At 38.0% G+C, this 19196-nt stretch overlaps 1 protein-coding gene across 2 annotated transcripts in view; it reads right to left on the bottom strand.

Annotated features, from left to right (window-relative positions):
- Positions 1-19196, bottom strand: part of Abca12 (ATP binding cassette subfamily A member 12) — a 177656-nt gene that overhangs the window by 26924 nt on the left and 131536 nt on the right. The window contains exons 25-37 of one of the 2 annotated variants that reach the window (XM_042679132.1): positions 18725-18794; positions 18509-18643; positions 17939-18094; positions 16398-16584; positions 13128-13346; positions 11854-12050; positions 10819-10979; positions 10069-10305; positions 8922-9072; positions 5602-5854; positions 4537-4623; positions 3655-3748; positions 120-247 (exon numbers count right to left, since the gene is read on the bottom strand). In XM_042679132.1, the coding sequence (XP_042535066.1) occupies positions 120-247; positions 3655-3748; positions 4537-4623; positions 5602-5854; positions 8922-9072; positions 10069-10305; positions 10819-10979; positions 11854-12050; positions 13128-13346; positions 16398-16584; positions 17939-18094; positions 18509-18643; positions 18725-18794 (2075 nt within the window). The remainder of the gene's footprint in view (positions 1-119; positions 248-3654; positions 3749-4536; positions 4624-5601; positions 5855-8921; positions 9073-10068; positions 10306-10818; positions 10980-11853; positions 12051-13127; positions 13347-16397; positions 16585-17938; positions 18095-18508; positions 18644-18724; positions 18795-19196) is intronic. The other variant, XM_042679133.1, reaches the window with a different exon arrangement.

Below are 19196 nucleotides of genomic sequence, written 5' to 3'. Positions count from 1 at the left end.
GAAACTAAGAATTTAAACATACAAATAATCATTAGAAATTTGCAACACTTCTCTCAAGTTTAGAAGTCATTTACCATGAGAATTAGAAAGCAATTAAATGTTGTAAAGAGTATTTTTACCTTCTTTGGACAAAGTCATTTGCAGTTGATATAAGGTAGTTTTCCATATGGTGCCCAGTGAGGTTGTAAATTACTTGAGATGAATAAATTCTTCTATGAGGTGGAGAATAGCTAAATTTAGGACAATCCTTGGAAAGAAGATAAAAAAATGATTAACTTTTTACTGGTTGATTTTATGTAAATCAAACAGACAATGTCAAGTGTCATGATTTGTTTATTACATCAAATACTGGTGTGCAAATCTAAAGAATCTAGAATCTGAAGAACTTTGAATAAGTAGCCATCTTGCCTACTGCCAAAAAATTAGAATAAATACCTAATATTCATGTAGAACATATACTTGATGTTCAGGATTCACTGAAAGCCAAAAAGAATATATGCCAACAAATGTGTCATTGTTTCTTTCACTGTGCTGTCCTGGAAATATTTGTGGAGAATAACACTAAAAATTGAGATGACTCACAATCCCTTCAATAACTCACAGGAAAGGAAAACAAAAGTTGCTCAAATTGAAAAGACATCATGATCACATATAACTTTCTAGAGATTGATGGCAGTAATCAAAAATTATATTCATGAAATAGCAGTTTTAGCTACTTACTCTAGAAGACTTTGGTTAATTATATTAGTTAACATATATTTTTTCATGTTAGTTTTAAATAAATGTCTGTATACAAACTACATGTGTATATAAAACTCTTTAATTACTTCCGATTTATAGAAAAGTCCAAAAGATAGTACAGAGTTTCTGTGTAGTTCTATGCTACTTTCCTCCACTATGAACATTTTACATTACATTTGTTTAGAGCTTATTTTAAAATACATTTTTAGATTCCTATCTTTCTATGCTTCATGATAACTTCTCATCGTTGCTTGTCCAGCTTCACTATCATGATTATTTAGTTTGGGGAAAGTCTAGCATTTTCTGGTTTTATCTTTTATCACTTCACACTATGTCCAAGAGCCAGGGGTTAGCACCACATGTGTGTTCCAAGAATATAAAGTTACGGGTTGCTCAAAAAGGTCAATGCTGGAATTTATCTTAGAATATATTGTATCAACTTGAACATCACTTTCCAAAAAGGTGCTACTTTCTTATTTAATTGTACTCAGTACAGGACCTTTTTTTAACAGGACCTTTTAATTAAATTATTTATAATGAGAAGCACATGTATTATAACAAGACTGCTTGATGAATTCTCACAATCAGAATGCTCTGTACCAGCAACCAGTGAGAAGACAGAATAATGCTAACTCCTGGCATTTGTATCCCTCATCATAGGGACCCAAAGAATAGAGACAGATTCATTTCCCATTGTTATATTTTACATAAGTGGGAAATATTCATTTTATATTAGGTCCACTTTTTGTCACTGATTATTGTAAGAATCCTCCATATGATTTTATTTCTGTTGCTGGTCCTCAAGCTTGAATTTGGGACCTGGGTGCTGTCCTTGAGACTTTTTGCTCAATGCTCACACTCTACCACTTGAGCCACAGCTCCACTTCAGCTTTTTGGTGGTTCATTGGAGATAAGAGCTTCAAAGACTTTCCTGCCTGGGACAGGTTTAAATTATGATCCTAAGATCTCAGCCTCCTGAGTAGCTAGGATTACATGCATGAGCCCCCAGTGCTTGGCCTCCAAATGATTTTTATAGACTTAGTTGTAGTCCATTGTGGAAAGAAACTACATTTGTCTTGCCTATTCTACTGCTGGTGGGTCGTCAGTGATTATTACTTGGCTGCTATGGATATTTTAATATGGGTCTCTTGGTGAAGCTACTCACATTTCTAAATGGTATGTAATAGGAATGGGCTTGCAGGTCCCATGGGATATGCACATCTTCAGCCCTACAATATATAGCCAAACAGTTTTAAGAATTGTTTGTACCACAGCAAATTCCTATGCACAGAATCTGAGTATCTGAGCTGCTGCACATCTATGCCCACACTTGGGGTTTTCTTCCTTCATATTAGCTATCTTAGTGAGTGTAGGGTGGTATTACATTGTGATCTTGTTTCTCAGTTCTCTGATGATGACATTTCCATACATTATTGGTCATTTGGATATGGCATTTGTGAAATTTTTCTTCATGTAGTTCGCTATTTTTCTACAGCGCCATTTATATTTTTCTTGCTAGTTTGCGGGAGTGATATGCATACATACATATATTTGTATACATATCCAAACTAGAATAAAAGGATATGTATATATTCGATATATAATCCTTGATAATGTTTTGTGAATATCATCTTTCACTTTGTGGATTTTCTTGGGTCTTTTGATGTGCACACAGTGTAAGTTTTTCTCTTGAAAATTTTTAGGAATTTGCTTTAATTACAATACATATCTATTGTGCATGGCCTCAGTTCTGCAAGTGACTCATAATTATTAAACATAAAGAGATAAATTGACATAATAAGTTGGAAAAAATTAAAATCTACCAGATTGTTTTCTGGTTGATGGAAATTTCCAGTATTCAATTTTAAACATTAACTCAGCTGACTTTATTAACTAAGGAAAAAATATGAAGAATCTCAGAAGTTAGTTAAATTACATGATGGATTAAAAATTCTAAATATAAGGTAAAACTAACTTTTAAATATTCAAAAATTCCAAAGCATCCGTGTTGGATCCTAACTCCTATTAACTATCTTGCCTGAAAACCTCCAAATGGTTTGCATTTACCGAAATTATTTTGATTCTATGGCACTGTAATAAGATAGTTAAAGGTACAACCATGTATCCCTTTTCAAGGAAATGTTGCTAAATACTTCCTCAATGGGATGCTTAGCCAACAATATAAACTATTAATGGCTTTTCCTTCAATGACCTTCAGATTTTTAAAATTTTGTAATTTGACCCTAATAATTATAAAATTTATGGTGTAAGGTGTTCTGATTCAGGAGTGTATGTATGTGCACATGGTATTCACATCGTGATCCAACTAGGAATTCTGAAGTTGCCAAGTGATTTTTGTTCTAAAAGTTTGGTGAATTGATAAGTTTAGAAAGATAATATCTGTATCTATAAAAGATAGAGAGAATAAGAGATTGTGGGATATTTTTTCCATTTCTTTCAGGAAATTATTTTTCATGCAGCCTGGAGGTACAGCTTAGAAATTTATGGAATTCCACTCTCAACCCAGACATGACTGACTGCCCAGTTAGTTGACCACTAACATGGCAGTCCCACTGTTTTTTTCCAATATGACAGTTATGGTCACATTTTGTTCTGTGAAACAGAGATTTCTAGTTAGAACTGAACAGAGACCAAAAATTCATTTTCTGTTGGTTTCCACAAAGACCATCATAGAATTACCTACCCTTGGAGACTTGTCCTGAGTTGGATTTAAAAAACTGACCTGAAGTTCAAAGTCAATATTTTTGAGTTGCCAGGGTCCATATCTCTGAGCTACTAGCTTCCATAAACTGAAATTATACTGGCTCTTCAGTAACCTGTATAGATCTTTCAAGTTTTGATATTTATCCCTTTCTTTTCCCTACTTCACTGCAACTGAATTCTATTTTTTACCTGGACATTTTCTGAGCAGGAGCAAACTCCAAAATTATTGATAGGCTCTCCAGTAGTGTTCCATCTTTCCAGGACATTTTTATGTAGGCACCGTCTGCAAATGTAAATGATACTGGAAATGAAGGACGTGTATTTATGTGCATAGGCGTGCATATGCTCACATTTACATATGTGCATAATAGAAGTATTTGGTACTAAGTTCAGGGGTATAGTTCTAGGTATAATTCACTGATCTTTTCCTAACTTGAATATACATTGTAGTATATTTTCAAGTGATCTGACATTTGGTGGTGGGAGATTGAGGGAAAGCATTGATTGATTAAATAATTTTGAGAGTAAAGCTCCGTAAACTGTCTAATATAGCAGGATGTGGCTTTGTGTTACATTTATTCTCTGCTCTTTTCATCCTCTCTGCTGACAGGAAGGGATATCTTTGGCATAATAATACACCAAGGTCAGGTTAACATATGTTATGTATTATGTGGAAAGTCTGAAGAAGTTTGGTATAGTGGGAAAACATGAAATGGAGTTAGAACACTTGGATCTAAGGTTTAGTTACACATCTTCTATCTAGATTTCTTTGTATGAGAATCTTAAGTCTCTGTGAGCCTTAGTTTCTTCATTTGTAAAATGGGACAAATAATCCACAAGGTTGTGATCATTAAAGGATGTCTATAAATACAAAATATCTCATGTTTTTGGTTACAATATAACATAGCTGGAGAATGAACTAAAGGAACTACTTAAAAGGAGTTAATCAGAGATTATTTTGTCAAGGTACTGCTCTCTTCCATTCAAATAATGTACACATATCTCATCTCTTCACTTATACATCCATATAACCTAGGATGTTGGAAATGAGAAAAAGAAATAAACACTTACGAGTCACTGTTGTTCAAACATATATTGTCAATCCCAGGGAAGTTCCATAGTGTCGAGACCAGTGGTTTTGTGCTTGGGTCAAAATTCCTGCAATATTAAAAAATAGAATAAAATCCAGAGTCCTGCTAATCTTGCGAAGACATGAAATTTTGTGGTCTATAGGACTGTTATATGAGTATGTATTTATATATATATGTGTGTATATACATATATGGTAGATGTATTTTTTTTGTAGATTTGGTGATTGAACATGCCTTGCACATGCTAAGTAAGAGTTTTACAATTGAACTACAGTCCCAACCAATAGGAATGTTTTATGAAAGAATCTAAGAAAGACTATGTTTGGGAACAAAAAAGGTATCATTGGAAACAATATGCACAATTGGGGGCAAAAAAGGTATCGTTAGAAACAATGTGCACAATTGGGGGCAAAAAAGGTATCATTAGAAACAATATGCACATGTCTCTATTTTGTCACGTGCATTTAGCCATCAGCTACTGTGTATGTCACATTACATTATACAGAACATCTATTCAATACGGCTGTCAGTCCAATACAATGTCATTTGTTGAATATTAACAGACTGGGAAGCCTCACATAACCTGGCTTTTCTGATTCAAGTCTACTCCTTGAAATAAATAACCATTTTAAAATGTTAATTGTTGGTGCTGTAAACTGGTATCTCAATAAATCAGATTGTCCATTCCTTTCACTGAATCAGTACTAAGGCACCAACATTCTTTGTGCATCAGTGCTTCTTGGGACTCAAACTAGCATAAATGCATGTCTGGAAGCATTTTAAGAATACTTTCTTAGTGGGGTGAGAATGTGGCTTAGTGGAAGAGTGCTTGCCTAGCATGCATGAATCCCTGGGTTCACTTGCTTAGTACCACATAAACAGAAAAAGCCAGAAGTGGCACTGTGGCTCAAGTGGTATAACACTAGCCTTGAGCGCAGTGGGGCTTGGGGACAGAGCCCAGGGCATGAGTTCAAGCCCCAGGATTGCTAAAAAAGAAGAAGAAAAAAGAAAGGAATACTTTCTTAGTTAATGGAGACCAACTCACGCATAAAAAGCTGTCTGTTCTGAGGTGCCGTAAAGAGAAGGGGAGATCTGGATCTCTGGGTAACTGTTACTCGAATCTCTCAGTGTGCCAAGGCCCATGGCAGTGGTTACAAAGACAATGGGGAGGACCACCTGAGCAATGAGGCCTTTCCAGTTCCTGCGAGTGTGGTGGAACCTCTTAATGAGAATAGCCATTATCTTCTTCAGCAGCAGTCCAAAGCCATCCAGCCTCTCACTGCTGGTCAGGACTTTGTCTAGTGAAACAAGAGAGATGCGATATGATGATCTGGGAAACTTTGATAAAACAAGTACTAAAGAAATTTCAGAAACTATAGGTGGATGGTATATTATAGCATTGTGAAAAAAGGTTATATTTTTAATATTGGTACTGGAGGCTTAACAATCCATTTGTCAGCTCTGGACATGAGTCTCAAATTGAGGACTACTTCATCTAGACGTGTATATAAAAGTGTCTTGAAAAGCCAGGAACCATTGGCTCACACCTGTAATCTTACTACTGTAATCCAGCTACTCAGGGGACTGAGATTGGAAGATTGCACTTCAAAGCCAATCTGGACAGGAAAGCCCATGAGGTTTTTATCTTTAATCAACTACCAAAAAGCTGAAAGGGAAGTTGTTGCTAAGTAGTTGGGTGCTACCCTTGAGTGAAAAGCTAAAGGACAATGCCTAGATCCTGAGTTCAAGCATGTGCCTCGTACTGGCACACACACACACACACACACACACACACACACACACACACACACACACACACACAAAGTGCCTTATGAATTATAATTTACTGGACAGAAAATATTATGCATATGCACAGTCTTTTTACATGTGAAATTCAGACATCTAGAATTTTATAAATGAATCCCCAAATCCTAAAGTCTTATTATTTTCCAGTCCTGGGGCTGTCCCTGAGCTCCTTTTTGCTCAAGGCTAGCACTCTACCACTTGAGCCTCAGCACCCCTTCCAGACTTTTCTGTGTTTAATTGGACATAAGAGTCTCACAGAATGGGATGGCTTCAAACCACAATCCTCAGATATCAGTCTCCTGAGTTGCTAGGATTAAAGGCATGAGCTATGGGTCCCTCCTAAAGTCTTTTTTTTTGGGGGGGGGGGGGCAGTTGTGGGGCTTGAACTCTGGGCCTGGGCACTGTCCCTCAGCTCTTCAGCTCAAGGTTAGCGCTCTACCACTTGAGCCACAGTGCCACTTCCGGCTTTTTTCTTTTTGCTTATGTGGTGCTGAGGAATTGAACCCAAGGCCTCATGCATGCAAGGCAAGCGCTCTACCACTAAGCCACCTTCCCAGCCCCACTCTTAAAGTCTTAACTGTAGACCCAGCATGTATTACTAATAACGAATACTGATTAAATAGTTCCTTTCATAACACTGAATTTAGATAGACTCTAAGATAGAATCAGTCCAGGAACTCATTCCTATTGTAAGTGACTTAGCAGTTGTTAAGTCTAATTGTTTCTATGTCTAACATGAAATCTCATGATTTCACTGTAAAGTGGGGAAAGGGAATTCTCTCCTCCAAAGTATACTTCTAGACAACCACTTATTCATTATTTTCTCATTGGAAACTTGGAATGATTAGAACTACATTTGACCACTAGAATCTCAAAAAGAATTCATTGGAAAAAATGATCTGCCCTTCCCTTATTCTTTGGAAATGCTAAGAAAATCCCATGGCCTTGAGAGAGCAGCTTTGGAGGCTAGAAACTTGGCTCCCTCTCTACGGCTCTAATAATTCCTGTAATTCTCTATTTCACAAAAGCTACAAATTTAGCATTCTTTCCAAAGGCCTGACACCAAGTATGCCTTCACACGTGATAAGATGACAGTTTTCCTCAACTGTGTATATTTTAAATTTTCCATCACAAATTCTGCAGCATAAAAATCATGATCTTCATTTAGCTGATAAGAGAAAAGAAATACAAAGCTGCTTAATTTAAAATGAATTCCAATTAAACAGAGTGAACAAGTTGAAATGCAAACTCATATCTCTGCAAAAGGGAATTGTACAAGGAGCTGAATATTTTGAGTTAATTAGCATGCTTTTCTTTTTCTCAAGAAATTACATGTGGATGACTTACAGGTGTAGCAAATGGAGTAAATGTGCTTTCTCAAAGATAATGTCAATGAGGGGAACGTTTTGACTGAAGACTTTCAAATTATGAAAATACACAGCATTAACTTCCTGTAGCAGATGACCACTTTCTAATCAAAGTCTTTAATTCCGTGGACTCTACAATTACATTCCACAAAAGATGATAAATGAGGAATGCAGCAGAGGACAAATGAGCCCCAAATTCCAGAATGATGCAAATGTCAGAGATGATCTTTTCTGAAGTTTAGAGACAGGCAAATATTTAATTAAAAGTTCTCTTCCTTGAGATTTCCCCCAATTTACGCAAACTGTTGAAATGCCTACTCCATAATTTATATATCATTATACTCCGGGCTTCTTTGAGTAAATAGTGTTTCCAGAGGTATGAATTAACTGTCAGGACACTAAGCTACAATCAAAGCTACTTTAAAAGGAGCTTAGTCCCTCAAAGTCCTGTCATGACACAGTTTTGCAAACATATCCTGGGTGAAGAACTGAGGAGAAAACCTGTTATTACAGGTTCCTAACTATCAAGCCTAACTTAATCAATTCAAAGACCTTCACCCACCAGGTATTTTCCAAGCCTCTCTGTTACTCAGAGTATGGTAGGGAAGGGGAAGTAGATGTGTCTTTCAAGGTGTGCTTTGTACAGGGTGAGTCTTTTACTTTCTGAAAGGTTTGATGACTATTGTCTTCTTTGTGCCTGACCAATAACAGGAGAGAACTACTTTTTACAACAACCTTTCCCATGCCTGGGATAGTACCAATTACGAGAAGCATCTTTACTTGTTAAGCACAAAGCTGAAATGATAGTAAGTAGCCTCTCAAAATCACTTCTGGTGAGTAGACAGAACGCTTATCATTATCCATCAGTGACCTTCCTTCACTTGCTTCACTGAACTGTTCAAACTAAAAATTTGACTTGTTTTCATGAATATTTTATATGTTGAAAAAAAAACCATTTTATTTCTTTAGGATTTTTTAAAGTTTAAAGTTGAATTTAAAAAAAGTTTAAATCTGGGGCTACGGAGGGATATAGCTCAGTGGTAGAGCTCTTGCTAAGGAGGTACAAGGCCCTGGATCCAATCCCTAGCACCACATGGGAAAAGAGACAATTTAAAAATTTAAATCTATCCTTTGACATTTCCATTCGTGTCATTTATGACAATTTGGTAAAGTATCTGCGTTAGATTTTTACCATCTCTGTCTGTGAAGTTGCTGCTGGTCACAGACAGATCGTCCGGAGTTGAGGTGCCATTGAGAGTGGCATTCCCAATTTTCCTCTGTGTCAAGTGTTCCAGACTCATGTTCCTGCTTGTCTGCGACTCCTTAGTCAAGTTCAGAAATACCTAAGGAAAAGAAGGCATACCACTTCATTAACATAAAATAATATCCAGGTCCAATTTCTGAGCTTAATTTTGGTTTTGAATTTTTATCACATTTATTGAGACAAACATTTCTCATCTGACTCTAAGAGACTAGGTTACCAGGTGCCAATGGCTCACACCTATAATCCTAGTTACTCAAGAGGCTGAGAGCTGAGAATCAGAATTCAGAGTCAGTCTGGGTAGAAAAAATGCACAATACTCTTATCTCCAGTTAAACAGAAGGAGAGTGTGAACTGAAAAACTGGCTCCAGTGGAGCATCAGCTATGAGCTGAGAAAGAGCATGACCCCGAGTCCAGGCTCCTAAACAAGAACAGCAACAAAACAGAGACAGAGAAACTGTGTAAAAGCTGTATGTTCTCATCTTTTAAATAGAAAAAATAACACTGAAGAAACATTTTAGTCTCAGGAGTCAGTCTTCTAGAGAACAGTATATAAATGAATTTAAGTTTTTCTGATTTTTTTAAGTCTTTGTTTTAGACTATTTTTTAAGTTCACATATTTATGCAAGTTATAACCACTCTAGGAAGTTAAGAAAATGTGACTGGAAATGAGGTCCAGAACTTCCCTAGCATGCACAAGGCCCTGCCATCTGATCACTGATCCTACAGAAAAAAGAAAGGAGGAGGAAGAGGAGGAGGAGGAGGAGGAGGAGGAGGAGGAGGAGGAGGAGGAGGAGGAGGAGGAGGAGGAGGAGGAGGAGGAGGAGGAGGAGGAGGAGGAGAAAGGAGAGAAAGCAAGCAAGCAAGAAAAAGAAAAGAAAGAAAGAAAGAAAGAAAGAAAGAAAGAAAGAAAGAAAGAAAGAAAGAAAGAAAGAAAGAAAGAAAGAAAGAAAGAAAGAAAGAAAGAAAGAAAGAAAGAAAGAAAGAAAGAAGAAAGAAAGAAAGAGTAAAAGGAAAGAGGTTAGGAAGGAAGAAAGGGAATTAGGGAGGGAAGCAGGTTTTCAGGTTGAGATGTACCTCTTCAACAGTGGTGTCTGAAATGCCATAGCAGCCAATGTTGAGGTCACCCATGCCCTGGTCCAGGGCTCTTAAGAGAGACAGGTAGGCTCCTGAGACTTTGGTACTAAATGGAGGAAGCACATAAACAAGCTCTCCCCCAATATCTTCCTTGAGGTAGGCATCAGGGAGGTGTGAACGGATCATCGTTGTCACAGCCATTGTGTCACAGACTCTGTTTGCATCTAAATTTGGGCTCTATGGACAAAAATGGAAGTTAATTACTCTCCTTCACACGTGGTACTGCCAAGGGTACTAATGGAGGGGAGGGAGGGGCTGATGAGTTCTAGACCTAAGTCAAATCACACATCACTCTTGCTGGCCTCTCCTTGTGGTATTTTGGGGGCCCTGAGGTTGTTCACAAGTTATTATGCTCCTAGCCTCATTCTCTTACCCCACTGTCCCTTCTCTAACTTTGTTGCCCACCCTCCTCTCTCTTTCTTGTTCTACTTCAGCAACAATTATCTTTCTGTTGCTAGAGGGCTCTAGGTTCAGGCCCATGCCTTTCTGAAAGGCCTTTGCCCCTAGAGAGTATCATGCCAAAAGTATATAAAAAAAAAAAGCCTATTTTTAAGATAATTTTTAAAACATTAGTTAAAAATAGTGCAACAACACTAGCAATTGTTGGTAATAAAATTGCGAAGTCTGTCCCCATTAGAAGAATTGATAACTTGTGACTGCATCAAGAGGAGTATTTTCTCTTCTACGCACCTTCTTCTTGGTGAGTGTCAGGTGGTACCCATCCCCAAACGCCTCCTTGAGGTAGAATGGTGACCCGCAGCATCGCAGTCCGCCCTGTTCCAGGAAGGCAATGCGATCGCTTAGCACTTCAGCCTCATCCAAGTGGTGTGTCGACAGAATGATTGTTCTGGCTTGAAGACGCAGTAGAGAACAAGCGAGAGTGAAAAGTGAAGACACAGCTCCCATGATACACAGAGTTAGCAAGAGCAAATCCTGTGACTTACGAAGACAAGAGCCACGTTTTACGAGCTAACTGGAAAAACAAAATCAAAACAGGCCAGAAGAAAAACCTCCAAAATGATCAAAGGGAATTTCAAAGGGTTTTCTTCAATATTGGGGGACTATTTTTCATACAAGTTGGCAGCAAATAATCATTTAGTATCCTGTATAGCGAAACGTCCATCATGTGCTCTGTGTGCCTTGGCAGCTGTTTCCAATCTGTCAAAGTTTTACTCCTGTGGCTTCAATTTTACCTTCAGTTCTCTCTCTCTCTCTTTCTCTCTCTTTTATTTCCTTTGCTATGAAAAAGCAATAATTTTAACGGCTCTTTGAATTTCCTCTCTGATTAATCCACTCCACTCTGATTACTCCTTTGCTTCACATCCTGTTAGCACTTATTTAGTCTGTTTTCAGTTTATTTTCATTTGTGTATGTTTGGTATCTCTAATTAGATTCTCAGCTTCTCTAGGCAGATGTTGGAACTTCTGTTGGCTCTGCATGAACTTATGGTCTTAAGCTCTCACTTGGCTTTTGTGCTCAAGGCTGATGCTCTACTACCTGAGCCATCCTACTTTCTACTTCTGACATTTTGCTGGTTAACTGAAGAGTCTCACAGACTTTCCTACCTGGGCTAGCTTTGAACTGCCATCCTCAGATCTCAGCTTCTTGAGTAGCTAGGATTATAGGTGTGAGCTACCAGCATCAGGCCTTCAGCTTGCTTTTGTGTATATCAGATGGCAGAATTCTGATTGTTAAGTGAAAAAAGTTATGAGAAAGTACTCATACCAGCTTTGTTCTTGGATATGACATCCCATATACTTCGACGAGAGCATGGGTCAACTCCAGTGGATGGTTCATCCAAAATGACCACCCTTGATCCACCAATGAGTGCTATGGATATCGATAACTTCCTCTTCATCCCTCCTGACAGTGTTCCAACTCTCTTATGACGATGGCTATAGAGCCCAGTATCTTTCAAAGTCCTTCAAAAATAATTTTTGGTGGTTATTTTAACAGACCATTTGAGTTCTGGGAGAACACAGTAAATACACTAAGTGATCATCATTCACTAAGCCATTATTATGCCTTCTATAAGATGTAATGCAATACTGAAAATTCAAAAGTTTATTTTTATCATAGATTTAGAAGTTAAAAATTAATATTAAGAAGAAACAAACCTAGGAAAGATAAATTCTATTCATTTGACAAATATTTAGAGTATATGACTATTTTGTTTTGTATCATATCTTATGTGAGGAAGAAAAGTAGTGAACAATAAAAATTCCCACCATAAGGACATTATACTAATATAATGTGCGGGGAGGGATGTGAAGGATATCCAGGAGATAAACATAGTCTCAAGCAAGTTTTTAATACGTGAGATGGTGATACAAAACAAAAATAAATAAGCAAAACTATCTGGGCTAAAGAGTATCAACATCTTTTCTATATTTGATATTCAAGTAAGATTTGAGCAGAGGTCAGGAAAGTGGTCATTTGACCAAGAGGATGTCAAAAGACTTGAGGCTGGAGAAGCTCTTATGTAGTCAAGTGCACAACTAGGTTCATGTGTGTAGAGCATAGTGAATAGAAGAACACGGAATGAAACAAAACTGAGATCCAGGATAGGTCATTAGGGTCTTGTTGGGTTTTGTCAGCCTTGATAGTACAACTCAGTGTTTATACTGAGTGTGGCAGGAAGCAACGTGAGTATCTCGAAATGGTCTGATTTGCAATAGAAAAAGATCTCTCTAGCTTCTCTTTAAGGAATAGATTGTAAGAAAGAGTATAGAAGCCAGGCATTCAGTTAGTAGGCATAGACTAGGGTAGTAGCCTAGAGATAGGGAAAACAGGATTTAACCACCCCAAGAAAGAGAAATAAAGAATTTCAAGATAATTAACCAGTGAGAATAATGGATTAACATGAACAGACTATCAGAGAAGTCGGAAAATTAAGAAGCAGTTAGAGCATGCAAAAACATTTCCTATTGGTATCAGAGTTTGACTAGGGTCTTTGAGAAAGGATCCCAACCCACATCCTGATTCCTGGTGTAACTCACCTCTTCACTTCTTCATGGAGCTGCTTTTTGGTCCACTGAGGAACTTTGATGGAGCCATATAAGAGAAGGTGCTCCTTCGTAGTGAGGTAACTGAACAACACATCATGCTGCATGCAGACACCCATGTTCTTCCGAACAGTGTTCAGGTCTGTCTTGGTGTCTTTTCCATACACAAAAATGGTACCTGCTGAGGTACCAAACAGCCCAGTCAGCATGGATCTGGGAATGAAGAAATGACAAGTTAGAACGAGGCCAAGCATTTACGTGATATATTAAGATTTACAATCTTATGTGTTAACCAAAAAAAAAGTTCTAGTATATCTCTTCCATCAAGGTCAAGGCATGAAATAAAAGGAGATTAAATGAGAGTAAAACAATGAAAATAACATTTAAGCTCTTAATAATTTAAAGTGTTATATAAACATGAATGATGGTGAATTTGCTGGTGATATATAATCATAGTGCCTGTCTGGAAAGGGTGTACTAGTTGGGAGAGAGAAGGGTGAACTTTCTTACTATTGTTTCTAACATATTTATAATGTAGCATGTGATTTTCTTTGTTTCTTTGTGTATTCCTTCCCCCACAGTAGAACCCCTGTTTTCACAGTATTTGATGTTGGTGCCCTGCATCTTGTATAGACACTTCTCTAATTCAGGGAGAGAAGGGAAAAAACGAAATGCTTAAATAAGGATACAGGTTGACCCATTGTAACAATGAGATGTACAAAACACTACATTGAAAATAAACTTTACAACTTCAGTGGGAGGTAGGGGGTAGTTTTGGAGGTGAGAGGGAAGGGATGGTAGGGGGAAAACAAAGGAGGAGGCAACAATGCTTAATAGGAAATGTTCTCATTACCTTGCTCATGTAACTGTACTCCCTCTGTACAGCATTTTTACAATAAAAAACATACAAAAAAAGAGGATGATTACGGTAAAAAAAAAATACTTCACATGCAAATAGAACAATGAAGCTTGTTGTGATTGGTTTGGGAAGGGAGAAGGGAAGAGAAGGGTGAATGATAGAGGGTGAATCCCATCAAGGTACACTGTTTGCAGATATGGATGTGTCAAAATGTAATCCCCTTGTATAATTAATTAATACTGACAAAAGCGTAAAACAAAAAACAAATACCAAAAACTCCCTCCAGTTATGCTTTTTCATTGTAACTACACTCTCTCCTGAAATAACTCATGAACTTCCTTGACATTCTAGAGTACAAACTGACAAGTCTCAAATTTATATTTCTAGCCTAGACCTTATCCCTTATTCCAAGGCTTATTCTATCCATCCAACAGAGAGTGTCACTTTTCTGTAATATAACTTGATAGGGCCTCTTACCCAAGATGATGCTTGCTTTCAAGCACCCACCTAGGTTGATTTTTACCTTTCTTTCTGTGATAGATTCATAAATCAGTTGCATAAGCTGAGCACCCCAAGGTCACTTTTGTGCTTTCTTCCTCTCTTGGTCAATTTACATATATGTATTTCTGGTTTTGTTTTTCCACAGCTTCTACCATGGGGGCCAGCCAGCATCCCTATTAGTCCAGGGATGGAAGCACCTAACTCATCTTCCTATATACACCCTTATCCTATTGTCTACATTTGACTAGAGTATTTCTACCCAGATAATTCCCTATCCTCTTTCCAACATCTGGAAAACAGGGTGATTACTCAAAACTCGTCTACTCCCTCCATTATAATACAAGCACCAGGAGTTATAGGGAAAGGACTTATTTTCTCATTACTTTCTCAGTACCCTACCTGTGCCTGGCAATGAATCCCTGGAGACCAAATAGGAAACAGTATCATCTACAATTTTGTCATAAAATGCTTTGACATACAAATAACATATTCTATTCTTTATCTTCAAATGTTTACAGTCAAAAGAATAAAATGGGTCTGTCTTAGCTAAAATGATAGCCTCTTTAAAAGTCTTCCCTGTTCCTTTTCTTCCCATATCTCTTAGTTCCTTTTAGGAACCTTGTTTTTGAAGCGGTGTAGCCTCACTGGAAAGGCAACTCTGGCATTACACAGGTTGTGGATATGGGAGAGTCTGGATGTGCACTTTTATCATAACCTTCTTTGTCCTTTTTTTATTTACAAAAAGTATTCATTTCAGTGTCTTGGCAGTCACAGCACTTGCTCACAATGATTCAAAATTGGATGTGTAGCCAGTGACTCTTAAAGGCTACAATGCAGACCGCAGCTTAGCACTGACTCAGCAACTAAGCAAATGAGGACCATTGGAGGAAAATCACATAAAAAAGTTGCAAAAAGAACCGTGTTGCTTTAACAGCATTGGAATATTTTCTCCATTCTGACACAGGAAAGCGTGACATAAATGGAGGGAGCTTCTGTCCTGCTCTTGGCCCTTTTGATCCTTACGTGATAGTTGGTGAATCTTTTCATTTTCTTCTGAGACAAAGCAAGTGTTTCCCATAGTAAGCAGGCGAGGTTGTGTGCATTCATACCCGCCAGGGTGTGCAAACTCAAAGTTATACATGGGCCTGGATATGTATGTAAAATAAATGAGACAGAGTGATGGCTGCCGCAGTAGGGGTTGCTGGACACCAGGGATGAGCCAAAAAGCAGATGTTCTCATTAAGAGAACAGCCACTAATGAGCCTCAACCAGTAGTCACTGCCTAAAAATGTGGACTCAGTGTTGCAGAACTTCATGCTTTCTAGGATATGCCTCAGAAAGCATTTATTTTCACTGGGAAATTCCTCATGTTTATTTATTGGCTCTGAATGAATATGTTTAAGATGTCTTGGGTAGGCCAACGCTAGATGGACTAAGTATGTCTTCCTCCTGGTAGACCTGATCTGTTTTTGTTATTGTTGTTGTTGCTGTTGTTATTGTTGCTGTTTGGTGGGGGGGTGGTTCATAGTTTGGTACCTTAGAATCCCTTGTTTAGTATAAAAATTGAACTAGCTGACATCATCTAACAAGTACAATCCTTTTGTATGAAAAGTTAGTTTATAAAATGAACTGTATTGGGCTGGGAATGTGGCTTCGTGGTAGAGTGCTTGCCTAGCATGCATGAAGCCCTGGGTTCTAGTCCTCAATACCACATACACAGAAAAAGCTGGAAGTGGTGATGTGGCTCAAGTGGTAGAGTGCTAGCCTTGAGCAAAAGAACCTCAGGGACAGTGTTCAGGCCCTGAGTACAAGTCCCAGGACTGGCAACAAATAAATAAGTAAATAATAAAAGAACTATATTAAAAATACACTTCTGGATATGAAGTATTGAAAAGAAACATTACATGGTAGTAGTTTTCCCAGCTCCATTGGGTCCCAGCAGTGAGGTAATATGCCCTTCATAAAAGTTCAGATTGAGATTATCCACAGCGACTTTTGAGCCATAGATCTTTGTGACCCCATGCAGGGCAACTCCAATTGGGAGATCCTTAGGTTCAGGTTCAATGTTGGAGGGAAACCCAGATTCAGGACCTGGAGAATAATCAAAGGAAAAATGATAAGCTCACAGTAAGGGAATGCAGCAAGAATTAGAGTCTAATTCAAAATTGAAGGTTATAAACATACAACCTTTTAAATAGTTTTTTTTAATCCAGATACAATGGTTATGGTGTTTTACCTCTTTCTTCATAGTTACAGAATGAATGAATGTGTAAAACCACATTCTTCACCAGTCCTCTCTGTTAGAGAAAGAAGCTCCAGAATATAATATCAGAATTAGAAGTTCTTTTCTTTTTCTGTCGGTCATGGGGCTTGAACTCTGGGTCTGGGCACCGTCCCTCAGCTCTTCAGCTCTTGAGCCACAGTGCCATTTCCAGTTCTCTGGTATTTAACTGGAGATAAGAGTCTCACGGATGTTCCTGCTTGGGCTGGCTTTGAACCTCGATTCTCAGATCTCCACCTTCTGAGAAGCTAGGATTACAGACATGAGCCACAAGTGCTGGGCAGAAGTTTGTTTGTTTGTTTTTTATGTGAAAGATCTTAACTATTCAAAAGATAAACCTAAAAGGCTTTGTCCTCTGATTGGGCAGGATTTTACTAGATTATGGATTTTTGTTGTTGTTGTTGTTGATGTTTTGCCAGTTGTGGGGCCTGAACTCTGTGCCTGGGCACTGTCCCTGAGCTCTTCAGCTTGAGCCATAACACCACTTCCAGCATTTTGCTTATACGGTGCTGAGGAATCAAACCCAGGGCCTCATGCATGCAAAGCAAGCACTCTGGAGCCACCTTCCCAGCCCTAGATTATGGATTTTATAGTGGCAGGGCTAGTAGCTTAGATCTGTGGTTTATAGAAGCCAATTCATTAATCAGTATCTACACTTCTTTTTGGCATCACAAAGGGACCACTTATACGGGCCATGGGCCATAGTTACTTGATAAAGATGACACTGCTCACCTAATGTCAGTGTTACATGAGCTTTGAATGATTTCCGTAGCATTGGTAGTAGGTTATGCTAAATTACCCATACCTGTTATTTGGATACCTCTTATGACTGGTGGCAGATGTTTGGAATTAGGGGTGCAGACTGTGGCCAAGGAGCAAAATTTTTCTCTGTGTGAGGCTAACTGGACCACAAAGGATCTATGATCTTGGCCTAATTAACACCATATGCTAACCCACTGAGCTAATGAGCCCAGAAAAAAAGAGCCACAATTCAATACCCATAAGAACCTAAACACATATGTGTAGACATACTCACCCATGACTAAGAGGATGATAATTTTGCCATTTAGAAAAGCATAATTAAAAAAAGAAAAGCATAATTAGAACTACTAGTCACCCAGTTTTACACCATTTCTCTTACAGTAATGCATGTGGTGGACCTACTTGTCTTACTGGAAGATGGGTTGGTGTTCTGCATCATGATGTTAGTAAACATGAGGCCATTGCTTTTCTCATGCTTCACCTCTGCGCACCCAAACCGCTCTTTCCAATAGGAAGGAAGAACTGGAAAATACCATGGAGCTGCCATACCATACGTCCCTGTAGTAAGGTGGATTAAGAATGATGATGATTGACTTTTCATTTGAAGCACTAGAAACTAAACAATAGGATACTACATATGGTTATGGAAATCATTCTCCTGAGAATTGGGAGACTTGAGTTTTGCTTTATAACATCTACTCCCTAGTTGAAAAGATGGATTGACCTGACACTATTCAAGGCTTCTTAATTTACTCCATCTTTTAAAGGATTATCAGAGAAAAAAAAGTGACAATTTATTCATCCGAAATTTTTGGTTCATTTTAGGATTTTAGTATTTCTCTTTTTGTTGAGAGTATAGATGGCCTATCAACTATTAGAACATATATGTTCTGATATTAAAACCAGTATGGTTAACAGAGATGACAACCATAAAACAAAAATAATATCTACCTGTAGAAAACATGTTCATACCTGGGAAAACATTCCTGACATACCAAGCGATAAGGAAATAAATGAAAGAATCAGCTAGGATGAAGCAGCACAGCCAGCCAAATGAGGTGGTATCACCCCGGACCGGGGAGCTATACATGTTTTCCCACTGAAGACCTAAAGATTAGACACAGACAGTTATTTTTCCCTGACACATTTATAAATGATAAAACTCAGTTTTAAAGAAAGTGAGCCTACCAACGCCTTGCTCTTCATATCGTGCGATGTATTGGCTTGCGTAGCTGAACGCTGTTGGGGACAGCAGGCTCTGGGGAGAAAAAAATGAACAGCAGTGATAGTTCTAGCAGATTTCACACCTTACACCCAGAGTGGTCTTAAAATACTTTCAATTCTGGACATATAGATTAAATTGAGGCTCACTTTCTAAGTGTATTAAAAAAACAACAACTGAGCTCCCTTTCCAAGCATGACACAATTCAGAGGAAAAAAAAATACAACACAGTAAAAAAAAAAAAAGAATAAAAGGAAATGGGATACCAAAAGATACAGCTAGAAAATTAGGACCTGGAAAATACTTATGAAAAATCCAAAACATACTGGGCTAGAGGCATGGCTCAGTGGTAAAGTGCTTGCCTAGAGAGCACTAGGTCCTAAGTTCAAACTCCAGTACCACCCAAAAAAGAGGAGTGGCCTACAACATATATTTAAA

This window comes from Dipodomys spectabilis, unplaced genomic scaffold, assembly GCF_019054845.1.
Source record: "Dipodomys spectabilis isolate Male_0828 unplaced genomic scaffold, ASM1905484v1 ptg000051l, whole genome shotgun sequence".
NCBI lineage: Eukaryota > Metazoa > Chordata > Mammalia > Rodentia > Heteromyidae > Dipodomys > Dipodomys spectabilis.
The sequence above is the reverse complement of the archived record's forward strand: the minus strand, read 5'-3'. Positions and strand labels throughout refer to the sequence as shown.